Below are 14,761 nucleotides of genomic sequence, written 5' to 3'. Positions count from 1 at the left end.
TCAAGAATTGCACCAGCACCCCTAAAAGCGTCTCTTGTGCCGATGACAGTGGCTCCAGACGTCACCCTCAGTTTAGCTAGTTTGTAAGCTGATACAGCCAGAAAAGCGTAACACGTCATGCCTTGGCTTTCCAAATCTGATCTTCTTCATCACACTGCCTGCACTAACTTGGGTACAGTCAGTAGATACCCCCACAGCTTACTTTTCCTGACTCCCAATTCTTTCGCCCTAAGTCCATCACTCAACACCTTGTAGGCAGTGCTTCCCTGGAATGCACGAGGACCTGCCCTGCAGTAAGCAAGCCAAGACTGCACAGGGCATGCTTGTAAATGCTATTCTCTCAGCAGCAGCTGGCTTAGGCAACTCTGGTCGCTGCTTCTGTCCTTGCACCACTTGCTGTCTGACTGTCTGGGAGACAGTGCAGCGATCAGATCGGCGAGCCGATCTGAGTTAAAAATAAGCTACTTAAACCGGCACTGCTGCCAAGAAAGAAACCATGCAAGTATTTATGTCCTCAACTCTCCACTGCCTACGTGCTCTAACCTGAAAATAGGCTCCGCTTATTCTAAGAGTAGGATGTGCAGCTAACTAAACTCCTCTGTCAGAGAGTATGGCCCAGTGAAGGATCAGGGCAGGTCACGACAGCCTCAGGGATACTAAGAAGGGACACCATGATCTGTAAGTCACAGTAGCCTGAGCGCTGCCAGAATTCATGCCAACCACATCTCCCTCCCCAGCAAGCATCATCAGAAAGCATTTTCTTTTTTAATTCACAGAATTAAAAAAATTCTCACAATACCTTAAATAAGTCCCAACACCTTCAACAAGTCACGTTACCTTTGTCGCGCTAAATATCCTCTGCAGGCTGCTTGCAGACAGATGACACTGTTTTTGCTGACTCGGTAAAAGCGCCTTGCGCAGTGTCCTCGCCAGGCTGCCTGGATGCTAGTGGCTGCCTCGTGGCGCCGCTTCACGTACTCCCGCCAGCAGTTCTGGATGAGATGGGCCGCAAACTGCATCTGCAGAAACCTTCGTCTCTCTACAAAGCCCCGCCAGTGGGTCTGGAGAACGACCGCTGCTTTGCTGAGAACGAGAGGGTCTGGGGCTGGTTCGCCTTGCTTTCGACTCTGATAGCTACGCCAGCATCGCTGCAAATACAACAGGCAGCTCCTTGTAGCGTGAACAGCGACAGAATCAGAGAGCATCTGCCTTCGCACAACCCTTCTGACTTTGCCTCTCCCAAGCCCATGTAGTCATTTATTACTGCACTAGAATTTGAACTCTGGTTGTAAGCTCCTTGGCGAGGGAACTCAAATTATCAGTCAGGTATTCCAACTACACACACAGCTGTAAGCTCTGGGAGTTACGGCTTGTAATTAAGCAAGCTCATCATCACCTACCTGTATGATCACTGCTGCTTGCCGTAAGCTCAGGAAGTGCCGTCTGTAGAGCATGCTGCGGAACCAGCGCTGTAGCAGAGTGATCCTTCGGAGCACCTCTTGATGAAGCAAGTCCTGCAAAAGCTGACGCTCCCGCTCTTTCACAAAAACCTGACCAAAAAGAAAGATGAGCGTGGAAAATCAACATTGTTTTTCTGTGACCACAAGACAAAACGATTAAACTCAACCGGCTGCTGCAAACTGAATGCCCAGAAGGAAGTTTATTGGCTGACTTTAGCCTACCTGTGACAGGCTTCTGAAACTTCACCTATAGCCAGAGGCTGTCAATGTTGAATGTGAGTCATAAATCACAGCAGCCTCTACCTTCCCTTCTGGGAAGGCAAGATGATAGCTGTCATAACAACAAGCTACGTCTGTATGCAGATGAATTTTGAAGGCCAGCTTGCTAAAACCAGAATGCTGCAACTTGGTCAAAACAAAACTCTTCCTTACTATTCTGTGTTAGCAACATTCAAACCTTCATTTGAGTCATTTGTTGCTGGCAAACAGAAGAAAACCAGTTTTGTTAATTAAACTCACAGATGAGGATGTTGATGTATCGGTACAAAAGCGCGGGCAAGTGATCTATCTGCATCTTAAATGCCCGCTCAAGCTGAGGATAAATATTTACCATTGTTCTCCCAACTTGATAATTGTCCGGATTGAGCTTTATTTTCCTGAAGAAATCATGAATATTGTGCTTGGATGGGCTGATTCCTTGTGGCAGAAGGACATGGAAATGGTTGACAAAATCCTGAGGGAAAAAAAGAAACAAACCATCAAAATTTGGTTAAATTGGCACTGGTGTGTCACTTTTTGTAAAAAAAAAAAAAAAAAAAAAAAAAAAAAAAAAAAAAAAAAAAAGAAGTGATTTGCTGTACCAGCCACATGAAACAGAATCTGTCAAGTGAGTAAAGTGAGTAGAAGAAGAGAGTGTATTTTTCACACTAGAAAACACAGGTTCCTCCGTTCGAACCTTCTGTAGTTCAACACCGCATGCGAAGCCTATCAAAGCAGAGGCCTGGGAACGATCAAATGTTTTTCAGCATGGGAGCAGAGTCTGCCCAAGCGAGGTAATTCTGAGTCAAAAATGTTTGAAAAAATCCTCAGATATGGTCACTGCAGTAGGGAGTTACCAGATTCTGCAAAGCACATCAGGCAGGAGATTGCTTCATCAGTTACTGCTGCGATAACTCAAAGAGCGGAGGTACTGGAGAAGAGATCCTCCCAGGTAAAAAGGGGATTCACGCTCCCTGCAAAAAAAATCGAGCGGTCTTTCCTTCTAAACAGCTGCTGCACAGGACGTGACATCTGGCCAAAAGTAGCTGCCAGCAGGAAACCGATGGGGAACAGCAAATCACAAATGAACTGACATATGCACAAAACCTGGCAAAAACACGGAAGAGTTGAAAATATAAAAAGTTGGATTTCTCCGGAATGAGCAGTTCTGGAGGATGCTGACCATCCTCCTGAAGAGGTGCAGTCAGCACTGACACCATGGGACGAACGCCATCCCAAAGGAAACAAAATAAATGAGTAGCAAAAAAAAAAAAAAAAAAAAAAAAAAAAGAAAAGAAAAAAGAAAAAAAATCTATCTATCTATCTCTCAGTGACCAACAGGAGGCTTAAGGTGAGATGATGAGAATTTGTCAGCTGTCTGGTCCACCCAGAGGAGGATTTTCCCAAAGCATTCATAAAACTTCTGACGTGGAACTAAGGAATCCCCAAACTTCACTGGTCCATTTTGTTGGCTTGGACCAGCTTAGACGGGGATCCAGTGTCATTAGAAAGAATTTCCAGTTTTCCCTCTGCAGAGATAACACTAAATGATCTGGGGAGGTGCAGTAGAAAATTTGGTCCTTGAAAGACAAGCTGTGGCACCTCATTTCATCAAAAGAGCTTGAGCAAATTCACTGATCCCAAGCACACGGGGTGGCTGATTTCAAAACACGCCCGTGAGTGTGCGTGCAAATTAGATACGGTTTTGTGCAAAAAGATGGAAGTACAGGTTGTGAAAAAACATGTCTGCATTTAGAAAAATGTCACGTTATCTGCAGAGGGGCGTCTAGCCTTTGCTTAGGTCTAGAAGAGCAGGCTGGAGATTAGGTGCAGCAGCACAGCGCATCATTACTCCACGCCTGACCGTGGCCAATTACGCTGTCTTGCACAAGGCATAAATTCATTCCCTCATAAAAAAAACAAGAATGCGCTTACAAGCTAGCACTGTGCAGACAACTGGGATAATGACGATAAAGGTGGCTAAAGGCCGAAAACGTTTTATCCAACCTGGAAGGAGTATTTGCAGCTGTATCCTGACTGGCGAATCCGAACCGTCTCCAGCATTCCTGTGTACCGCAGCTGCCTGAGCACCAGGCTATCGCTGAACCGCAGCGGGAGCTGCAAGGGAAAAACCGGCCAATGATGAGCAAATATTTCCTTTAACTCCGACCGCTTTTAAGTGCGTGGACGGGCAAACTGATTCAGCACATGTAACGCATCTGGCGTGACATCCATATTGGCAACGACGTAAAGAGAAAGAGGCAACGTGGTTTCCCGGGAACTACCACTGCCAAGGTTGAATCCTGTTTTTTCTGAACAGTCATCAGACAGAGGTGACTTTCCAATGTATCCAACTAGACATAAAGCTATGGTCTAGAAGAGAACACTTCTTTGGATTCCCATCAACAGCAGAGCCAGCGGGTAAGGGAGGGAGAGATGAAAATATCTACTAGGCATAAAGCTTCATCTGTTGTTTTTTAATGTCTGGGTAAAACTACAAAGGATTAGCCCAAAAGAAAGCGTGACAACAACCTCCTTTTTAAAATAAGGGTCCCTAGGCCATGAGACAAACCAGCCCTTTGAAGTCGTATTAATGAAATACGATGCACTGCCAAGTCAGTGGGGATAACGTGGTTGATTCTGAAAGGACCTGCTCTTCCAAACAGAAAAAAATTATTCTACCTAAAGAAACACACTTCAGGGCTCAGTGATGGCAAAAATGGATTCACAGGCCTGTAAATCTCTCCGACAGGCGGCAGAAACTTTGAAGGAGTCAATTTGGTTTACTAAAGAGTTTTCATATACTTATTTCTGTAACTACAGGAAAAGCCAATGCACTTTATCAAGAACGATTCTATCCCCAAATGATACGGCATATGCTTTAACAAGCACCTTTTAAATCCAAATTCAGCGGTGCAGCAGTTTTTAGCTCAGCTCGAACGTTTAGCTATTTATAAAAGACTCTCAAGACGCTGCACATTTCAAGCAGGACCTTGGGAACGAAAGGAGAGCTCCAATCCTAGTAAGTCACTTCATTTACTTTCTCGCCAATCCAGTGGCTGTGCTGCAGAAGGACTTTTCCAAAGTCCTAGGAATTTAACTAGTCTACGGTAAGACAGCACAACATGCGCATGCTGGATAAAATTGTAGGGCACATCGCTTTGAGCTTCTGATTCAACAGCAGGTTGAGCCGGCTGTACCCTACCGCTGGAACTGGCAAGGTTTCTGCTTGCAAAATCTCAACACATTATGGGTTTCCAGTGGGCTGTCTGATCTCCAAGACAGTCAGAGAGGGAACTAGTCTATGCACGAGCGAGGGCTGAGAAGCTGTTTTGTACCCGAGCCTTCAGCAGCGCCATTTCAGAGGTCAGCTTTTACCTTTTCAGCATTGGAGCGAATGCACTTGACAAAATAAGGTTCTGCCTGCCCAAGAGTCTCCATCAGCTTGTTGAGCGATGCCTGCAAGAGAGAGTACATCTTAAACCGGGAAACGGGGATGAGAGCAGGGAGGATAATGAAAATCCAGGCACTTGAATCAGAAAACAAAATTTTGAACAAATGATGAGGAAACCAGGCAGACAGGAACTCATTCCCCAAAACGAGCATTTCAGACATCCTACAACTTGGTTGTTACTGCTTTGTATCCAACAAATTAGCTAGAGACAAATATGCTTCTGCTTGGCTGAGGCTCCGACAGAAATTACATCCATAGCGGCACATCATGAAGAACTGCACTTCAAGGTAGTCCCCAGTCTTCAATCCCTTTTCATCAGTCTTTGGAGCCCAAAGTCATTTCCCATTTCACCCCAACGATCCATTTATAGATTTGAGTGGGAGCTCCAAGATAACTATCTAGCAAACATTTGTGGGATACAGTACAGTCACTGATGTTCTTTAAACGGTTTTCCTCTTTCAAAAATGATTCCATGCAGCATCTGTTCCTGCCTTTATTATTATTATTATTATTATTGTAAAAACATTATTGTTGGCATAGAAGTGAATTCTCTTCATGATAGCTTTGCAATGGGAAGATCTGGCAGCTTTCTCTAATATTCACTTCCCATAGTTTGCCTGTTCTCTTTTTTCTGAGCAACTTCCCACTCTTTCAAATAACTGAATTTACAACAAATTTTCAAGCTGGTGAACCCTAAACATGCCATAACTTGTTTTCAGATAAGAATAGTTTCAAAGTTGCTATATCTTTGGCCATATTCTTCTGCTGAAATGCAGTTGTGTCTCCTGAGAACCAACGCTTTTCTAGATGCCCGTTTCTTATCATGTCCTGCAATAAATATGGGTCATTTATAACACCAAGATTTAACAACAGTAATATTTCCCCTAATTTCTGCACGATTATTAAAAATGTAGGGCGTAGAAGTCTTGGTGTCACTTCCATTTACAACAGCTCCGGCGAACGTCATTCGGAGGGACGCCTCCAGCTCGCAAACCTCTCCTGCAGCGAAGCACAAGCTCCCTGACTAACACCACCTTGGCCGAGGACACGGAGCCACCCGCGGGCCACGCGGCGCCCGGTTGGACTCCTTCACCGCAGCTCCCCCGTGCAACTGCTCTGAACGTCTCTAAGGGCTGAGCCTGTTGCTGACAGGGCGCTGACTATTTGTGGTGCCCACTTGATTTTAATAGCTCCTGAAACCCAGAGGTTTCAGAGATTTTCGGTTGTATATTTACTATAAACATACAGTTACACTTTTATGAATACATATACTCATAAAACCGTGTGCACCAGCGCGTAATAAGAAGCACTCCAGCTAAAAAAATCTGTGCGCACGTACCCTTTTATTTTACTTCTGATCACTTTAAAGACATCTTTACGGGAAACCTTTCATGTTTATAGGCATTTGCTACGTACAGTAACAGTGCTCTGGGTAAGAGCAATCAATTAAACGCGCACGTGCAGGGCAGCTGCGCTCCTGCAGACCATTAAAGCTGCCTTGCCGCTGCCGGTCCAGGGAAGAGGCTGCAAAGCAGCAAACCCCAGCTGGCTCGCACGGTCATAGATTTATTGCCCATGGCCTTCTGTTGACAGGTACGTTTAAATCACTTACAAAAAAATAAAAAATAAATAATAAAAACATCTCATTAACAAATAATCTGCTATGTAGATTGGCTCTGGCCAGTGCTGTATAAAAAAAAAAAAAAAAAAATCTCAGCCATGCTCTCTTCTCCCATGCTGGGCGCCCGCATGAGATAAAGCGGTCCCACATCCGGTGTCGCCAGGGGTTCACCTCTCAGCAGTGCCACCAAGGTGCCCAAGAAAAACAGACTGGCTTTAGGCATGGGGGAATTTCTGGAGACCCGGGCAAGGCGCAGCTTTTGAGAGCACCGCACGATTCGCAGCTACAGAACAGAGGATGCTGGCGTGATTCTTCCCGTCATCAACAACCATCAATAATCTGCACGCGGCAGATGGTTCCCCCTACACACACGCATGCACACACACACACACCCCCATCTGTTAGGCCCTTATCATCAGGAATCCGTAAAGTACAGGCAAAGTCCCTGGATTAACTCTTCTTTATCCTCTGCCCGGCAAACTTCACCACCACGCGCTCTTTCACCACTTTTACTCATCCTTCTAGTGCGGGATTAATCATCTCCGCGTTATCCCGCGCGAGGAAGGGCAGGCTCCTTCCCATCTGAGCATCACCAGCAGAGCGAGAGGGGAGAACATAAATCTCTGCATTTCAGTTCAGTTGCCGGCAGGCTAGTTTCTCAGCCGAGGAAGCCGTCGCCGCTCCTAAAGCGTCCCCTAATGAAGACACCTGTGACTCACAAGCACTAACGCCGTGCACTGCAGCAGCATTTCCGCTTTTAACCTTGCCCTCACCAGCTGGCTGCGCGTACGTACGCTGCTTTCAGAGGTATTTCGCCCGTAGGTTGCAATAATCTTCGGCACATTTAAAATCAATACGAGACAGCACAGCCGTAAGCTCGGGCATTAGCCACGAGGCAGCATTTATCAGCAAAAATGCATGATAGAAAACATCTGTGTTTCCTGTCTGTGACCCAATTCCACGCGCCGCAATTTTATTAGCATGCTCTTGATAAAAAGCTATCTTGCAGGCTTGCACCAGGCTGGTCTCCAGAGGAAATGCTTCTCTCTTATGAGTGTTTAATGAAATTAGGGTGGCAGTGCCCTGCATTTTTCTAAAAGGAGAACCAGGCAGTAACACAAGGAGCCAGTGTGCTGCTGTCCTGACTCCGACTTGAACACGTTTTTGTTCGTTTAGAAGAGGACACGCTGTTTGCAGCCAGGCGCCGCTCCCGGGCTGCCCAGTCGCTGCGAGTGAACTTCAGAAACCGTAAGGCAGCGCTCGGCATTTCAATAAATTGCTCTGCGGCGTGGGGGTAGGGAGGGAATCCTTACAATGCTCAGAGGTCTTTTTGCTACTTATTTTTGTACGCTAGGAAACATATAGGAATCCCAACCATGTACAGTGACACTTTTTAGAATTTCACTTGCAGGATGAATAGGTTTCAGGAATGCATTTCATTCCAAGACGTTCTCTTTTCAACCGCTCCACGGTATAGTATTAACGACACTCTGAAGAAGTTATATTTTAACCAGCATACCATCAGACTAGACTAAGCTCAATACACATGCAGACACACATTCTGCAAATTATATATATATATACACGCACACATATATATATGTGTGTATGTGCATGCATATGTATTTACTTAGTCTTATCCAAATTTATGCACAGACACTTCCTAAAAATGAACTTCTCCAAAAAGCAAAGTAAAAAACACAACAGACTTTCTTCGAAACTGATTTTCACTGAAATGCTGCTTTCTAATGTTACCACATATTTGGGCATCTGGCTTGTACCGTAAAAGTCCTGTGGCAATTTCCAAGCCCTGATGCGCTTATTGGAGAATTATTTTAGCTGTAGCTATTCGCAGGGAAGGCTAGTGGTGCAGAGCATTGGCAACGCAGCAAGGGTTGGTATCGATCTCTTCTCAGAATCCCTGTATGTGCCTTGGGATAACACAGCAAGATTTTGACCTTTCAGCGCCTATCAAGATGCACAGTCTAACTGACAAAAAAAAAAGACTGACTTCCCGACAGAGAATGCAAGTAAACGTGCTCTAAAATGCTAACGTTCCCAAATTTTACTGTTCATAGACCCTACACAGGAAATACCATGATACGATTGCTTTGAAAGCAAGGTGCCAAAGAACAAGGCATACACACACTGGTGGAGAGAGATTCATGCTGTATAAATAACTACGCCTGATAAAATATGCAACCACGTCAAAGGTATTAAAAAAAAAAATCACAGACGGGGCAGAGACCAGAATCAATCCATCCCTCTGCCAGGTCCCATACAGTATTTCGCCTGCTGCTTTGCCCACCCTGATTTTACAACCAAGTTAACTGCCTTTTTCCCCAGCACCGTCCTTCCAGACCACCCCTAGCTGAAAATCTCACTGTTCTTCACCTCCTCCTCACACCCTACCTCATTCCCGTTTCAGCACATCCTCTCCCCACACACCGTAACATCCAGTTTAACTCTTGTTTCTGTTTTATATCAGTTGGATACCTGCAGGTTTCTGCATTCCCTCATAGCTTATCCAAACCATATCCATAGTCGAATTCATGTCTTAAATGGTGCAGAAGACACGATGGCACTGCGCCTACAAGCTCTCCTATGTACCCTTGGGAGCCCAAGCAGGTACTTGCTGTTAAATCGATAAAAATCTCTCTCTAACACCTCTCTGTCTTCAGAGCAAACATGAAACTCAATTACCTGGAACTGGGCACTGATGCTGGGTGGTTTTTTCTTCTTGTGGAGATGGAGCAGAGATTTTGTGATGCGATCATGCAGCGTCAGGTTAGTCAGGTGCTTGAGGGATTTCACGTCCAACATATGCTGTCAAAGAGAGAGAGTTATTTTGTTCTTTGTAAATACAGCAGCAATCAGACCTTGTTATGAAGCTATCCTTTACACTCCTCTTTATACCTGTCTTCTGCAGGGCTTCCTTAGGGTAACCACTCTACTCAATGGGAAATATCAAGGAACAAGTTAGCTCTACCCCATTTTGGCCAGAGCCAGATTCACTGGATCACATTCCCCCAAGCTTCCCTTGGCCTCAGAGGACTTGCCAAGGGGATCCTTGACCATGTGAAGTTTGTCTCTGCTACACACTAATGGTCAGCTGCAAGCAAACACAAACACCACTGAAAAGTCACCCCTTTGTTCATTATTTTGATGGAATGGTAACAACCACCTCCAACTACGGTCACTGCAAATAATCATCATACACATGCAGAAAATGAGCTATCAGATGTAAGCAGCAGGCCCTGCAGTTGCACTAATGTGAATAGGAAGCTGTAGATGGAAAACACATGCTCGCCAGCGAGACTGAAGTATCTCAGCTTAGACCTGTGAAGAGTAAGTGTCTGAGGATGAGACACTCCAAGGCGGAACCTGGTTTGCTTGAAAAACACAGACACTAAAGCCAGTGGAGGTTTCCACTGGACTGAGTCAGAACAGTGAATGCTGAGAACAAAATATTAGTCCAAAAAGTCTATCCCACTAGTATCTCCTTTCCTTACAACTACTATGAAATGGCTGCTTCATCACTCCCAACTTATTCACTATTAATTAACAGTAATTTTATTAATTGTTTCTGGGCCTCTCCAGGTGCAATCAGTATGCAACAGAGAATGGTAAAACTAAAGGTTGCTCCTTGCATTCCTGCAGGAGAGGAAGATACCCAAGATGAATGAGAGCTAGTCAGCCTTAACGCTTTGCAGGCTAACAGACAACTGAGAAGGACGGAAAACTATTTAATAACGCCCGTCTGGAGTGCTAACCAAAGGCGTTATCTGCATACAAGTTATACATCTTCTAGCACAGAGGTGCTCCAACACTGGCATCAGCGCTACAGGAAGACTGAAGGAAGGACACCAGAGCAGCTTGCGTGGCCTGCAGCTCAGCCAAGCGCTCTCTTTTTTTCCAGAGGTCATTTCATTATGGGCAAGAAATGGGTTTTGGGCGAGTACGTCATTCTGGTGGAAACTGGCACCAGCTCCACTCTGCCATTATCCAGGCTTCTGCTCTTTCACCATCACAGAGTTGCACCACTGCTACGGTCCAAGGCCAGGGAAAGGGCCACGGCACACAGCAGCTCTCTCCAGTGAAAGTTATGGGGCTACACAGCAAGAAAGTACCATTTCTTCCATATATTTATATCATGTTGTTCACTTTTAAGCAAGTAAAATTATCATCAGAAGACAGGCAGCATCAGCCAGACACTCTCCGACTGCCAAAGTAATATCCGCATCGGCCACAGAAAACATTATTCTTCCAGTTACGCACAACACATCTCTTTGCATCTTGTGTCTTGGAGCATAATAAATGCAGCCAAGATGGAAAACTGGACAAGCAGTTCAAAGGTAACAGGCACTACAAATCAAATATATTATGCAGCAATACTGTAATCAGAGTGGAATTAGTTAATTGCAGAGATTTTCTTCAGATAAAATCTGTATCATCCTGAAAATCTCTCTGTCAAATACATCTTGCAAAACTTATTCACTTATTTCAATTTGGAGACTTAATTATCAAAGTTCAACAGAGAAAGAAGGAGGCAGGAGCTCACACAGCCCTCTCCCAGCGCAGATCACCGCTACCACGCTTTGCAACCCTTCGGTTTTATAGAAAAAGAGCGCCGAAGGGAGCAGGCCAGAGCTGATTTGCCAAAGGTCTTGGACTAGAAACGAGCAATTTTCCTTACACGCACATTAGCATTTCAACATTGTACCCACAGTTTTAACCTAGCAGCAGAAGAGGTAAAAACGTTGCTTGTCTCTCACCTTTGGGAGATTGGGTTTGGCTTTGAAGTTCTTATTTCGCCTGCGGAGACAAGAAATGGCCCGTATTAATCCAAGCGTACAACCGCAGACTGGAGGCTGTGCGTTCGCTGTTGTGACAGGACAGCTCAGATTTGGCCACTGAGAAATCAGTCTCTTTTGCGTTAGTCCTGACATATCCAAGTCAAAGGACAGAAATGCGTTTTTGACACTGTACAAGCAATAAACGTAACACAAGGTCCAGAAAAATGGACACAACAGGAATTTATGAAATAACCACTTCAAAAATCACCTTAAGCAACTGCTTCCCATAATCTGTACTGCAACTACATTTCTTCTGCAGTCTGCAAAGCAGGCTTACAGATTTAGTTGTACGTGTTTAAAGGGAAGGTATCCGATTAAAACGAGTGGTTACATCAGAAGTGATGGGGTGGGCAGGGGAGAGGCACCGCAAAACCAATGACCGCCCTGCTTTCCCGCGTCACACGTTAACTCCAAGTGCTCTGGCAAGGGCTTCCGAAACTTCGGATGAGCATGTAGCATGACTCACCAATGTCATTTCCACATCTAATTTGTAATGGAAACATTAATATCACGTTAAACAATGTTACTGTATAACATCACTGTCATATCTTGAGACTGGTCTGACCGGAAGATTCATTCCTCACTCCCTCTCTCACTTCCCTGTGCCTGTCATTGCAAATGAATGATAAGAGACTGAATAAAATCAGATACACAGAACCTACTGAGGTTGCTTTGACCCAACCTTGCAATGTCCTAGTCCACTTAGAGCTCTGAATATTTTTTTTCTTTTTTTAAGCTAGAAACATATTCATTTATTGTGGCTATTTACCCATGTGGTTTATTATACTCCAGGAATAAAGCCAAAAATCCCATCCTTTTGTACTAACATGAGAATGCCGTGGGCCCTTTCCAGCAGCTTGCTGTTGGTCGAATTAACGAATATCCCATCTTTGTCTAGGAAAGAGCTCGGGCTGGAGAGTCTGCTGTGCCGAATCCCCATCCTGCCGTTCCAGCCGACTCCGTAGGCATCACTGAAATGCAAAGCGGGGCAGTCACAACACACGCTTTCACGGAGATGTACAAAAAACATTTTTTTAATATATATAAAATGAAGTGCAGAAAGCCTTTATTTACAAATCAAATCTAAACTGGCAGATTATAAAATAATTCATTAGAAAATGACAATCACAAGTTTATTCTCTTCACTAGTCATTCACTCCCACACGGCAAGTTCACAATGCCAGACACAACATGTAAAGCAATCAGTTAGTTAATCACATTTTAAAAATCAAATATGCATAAACAGATCTAACTATCGTCATGAGAATAACAACATCCAGCTCTCTCCGGCAGACAACTTGGGTCTGCGGATGCCTGCGGGGCCTCCCTCTGATTCCTGGGGGTTAAGCAAGGCCTCTCTCTTGGTGCAATAAGCTCAGGGGCTTTTCCAGCCCTGCAAAAATGGTTGTATGAGAAAACTGCAGATCCAGGTAGGACGTGGGGTCTGCCAAACCACCAGAACTATTATAGGCAGAAGAAAAAGGAGTAGGAAGAGACTGAACGCATGGAGGAGAGCAGTAAAGCAGTCTCCTGGCCAGGTCCTGAAGAACGTGGTCATTTAAATGGGGTCTCAGGCAGGCATCGCTGTCTTCTGAGGTTCCCCAATGAAACAGCCCTTAAAGTCTTCATCTGGAGGAAGGGGAAATATCAGCAACAGCTAGACTGAAAGAAAGAAGCAAGACTGAAAACCTGTCACTTTAGCCAACTCTGAAAGTCTGTAGCCAGAGCCTTGGAGCAATGTGACCCTGCAGTAATCGATACAAGTTCTCTTACTGTCTTAACCCACTGCTTCTCAAAGTCTTTCCTAGCTTCTGTTAAATCTGTATTTTGACACATACTACTGTCAAAAGAAAGGATGAATCACAGTAAACTGTGCTCTAGAACTTATCATTTTTTTTAATTATTTTTTAAAGCCAGCCTTTCGATTCCAGAAAGGCCACCAAGAAGCTTTAAGAAGAAATTTAGCTTGATATCTAATTTATTTAGCATCTATCTTTAAATATCTCTTTTAGTATCTCACCATCCCACCTTCTTTGCCTTTATACAATAAAGGTCCTAGCTGTCAAAAACTTCCTACTTGCTGGGGAAAATCACAAGTTGACCAGGACCACGAAACCTCAGTGGCCACTTTCAGGAACTGCAACCCCCTCATTAATCCGGGGTGACAGCAGAGCGCGCTCTGCCTTGGCGCAGGATGTGGTTATATGGATTCTGAACAAGATTAAAGAATAGGAAACCCCAGAAAGCCCCACGTAACTCTATGAGGGTAACTCTATTCGTTCCTAACTGACACACACAGGGTCCGCCGTTCGGTCACTCAGGAGGTTCATCGTCCCACCAAGCAGAACGGGCTGTTTCAAGCCCGATGGGTCAACACCTGCCTTTTCACTCTTAAGACATCAATGAACAGCAAATGGTTTCTGCTGCATGAAAACAGACAGCCCGAGAGCTTTTGGTTAGCGACGGCGTGGTTTTAATTACGCAACGGCTGCTGAAGGCAATTTGAAGGCATAGCTGTCCTTCTGATGCTTTCCTGAAGCCAGCTTTCCTCCAGCTGCCGTAACAGCATGTGTCAACCACACAGGCACTTTCTTCGGAGGAGATCTGAGGAGCACGCATTGCTCGGTAAAGCCCTGCTCGGCTACTTCCGGCATGAAGTCATGCCTCGGATCTGCTTTCAGAAGGATGCCCTAGGCGATCCTGCGGGCCGGAGCTACAGCGCAGACTTAGCAGCAGCCACAGGATAACGAGAGCGCTTTGAAAGAAAATTCCTCTGGTTAATTTAGCGCTCTAAATTGCTTACTGGCCTATCTGTTAGAAAGCACTGGGAAGTCATAGCAGTGCAACTCTGAACAGACGGATAATTAAATAGCATCTGTTTTCAAGTAGTTTTTTTTTCTATGCGCACCACCTTTATTTCTGTTGCGACCCCTCCCTATTTGACAAGTGCAATTTATACCTACTTTCTATAAAGTCGTGCGCCTTCAGATCAAGACCATCTGCAACAGGTGATGCTAAAATTGCGTGCCTATTCCTAAAGTGCTTTCTGGATTTTAAAGATCTTAATGAGAGGTTACATTCTGATTTGCACTTCTGGAAGGATGGGGCTCAG

At 44.8% G+C, this 14,761-nt stretch overlaps 1 protein-coding gene across 7 annotated transcripts in view; it reads right to left on the bottom strand.

The window, feature by feature from the left end:
• MYO9A (myosin IXA) overlaps nucleotides 1–14,761 on the bottom strand; it is a 192,414-nt gene that overhangs the window by 27,587 nt on the left and 150,066 nt on the right. For all 7 annotated transcript variants that reach the window (XM_062583530.1, XM_062583529.1, XM_062583531.1 and 4 more), the window contains 8 exons: nucleotides 12,477–12,620; nucleotides 11,569–11,608; nucleotides 9,497–9,619; nucleotides 5,097–5,177; nucleotides 3,726–3,836; nucleotides 2,071–2,193; nucleotides 1,401–1,550; nucleotides 838–1,148 (listed from right to left, as the gene is read on the bottom strand). In XM_062583530.1, coding sequence (XP_062439514.1) covers nucleotides 838–1,148; nucleotides 1,401–1,550; nucleotides 2,071–2,193; nucleotides 3,726–3,836; nucleotides 5,097–5,177; nucleotides 9,497–9,619; nucleotides 11,569–11,608; nucleotides 12,477–12,620 — 1,083 coding nt within the window. The remainder of the gene's footprint in view (nucleotides 1–837; nucleotides 1,149–1,400; nucleotides 1,551–2,070; nucleotides 2,194–3,725; nucleotides 3,837–5,096; nucleotides 5,178–9,496; nucleotides 9,620–11,568; nucleotides 11,609–12,476; nucleotides 12,621–14,761) is intronic.

The sequence above is a fragment of the Rhea pennata genome, chromosome 10, assembly GCF_028389875.1.
Source record: "Rhea pennata isolate bPtePen1 chromosome 10, bPtePen1.pri, whole genome shotgun sequence".
Lineage (NCBI taxonomy): Eukaryota > Metazoa > Chordata > Aves > Rheiformes > Rheidae > Rhea > Rhea pennata.
The sequence above is the reverse complement of the archived record's forward strand: the minus strand, read 5'-3'. Positions and strand labels throughout refer to the sequence as shown.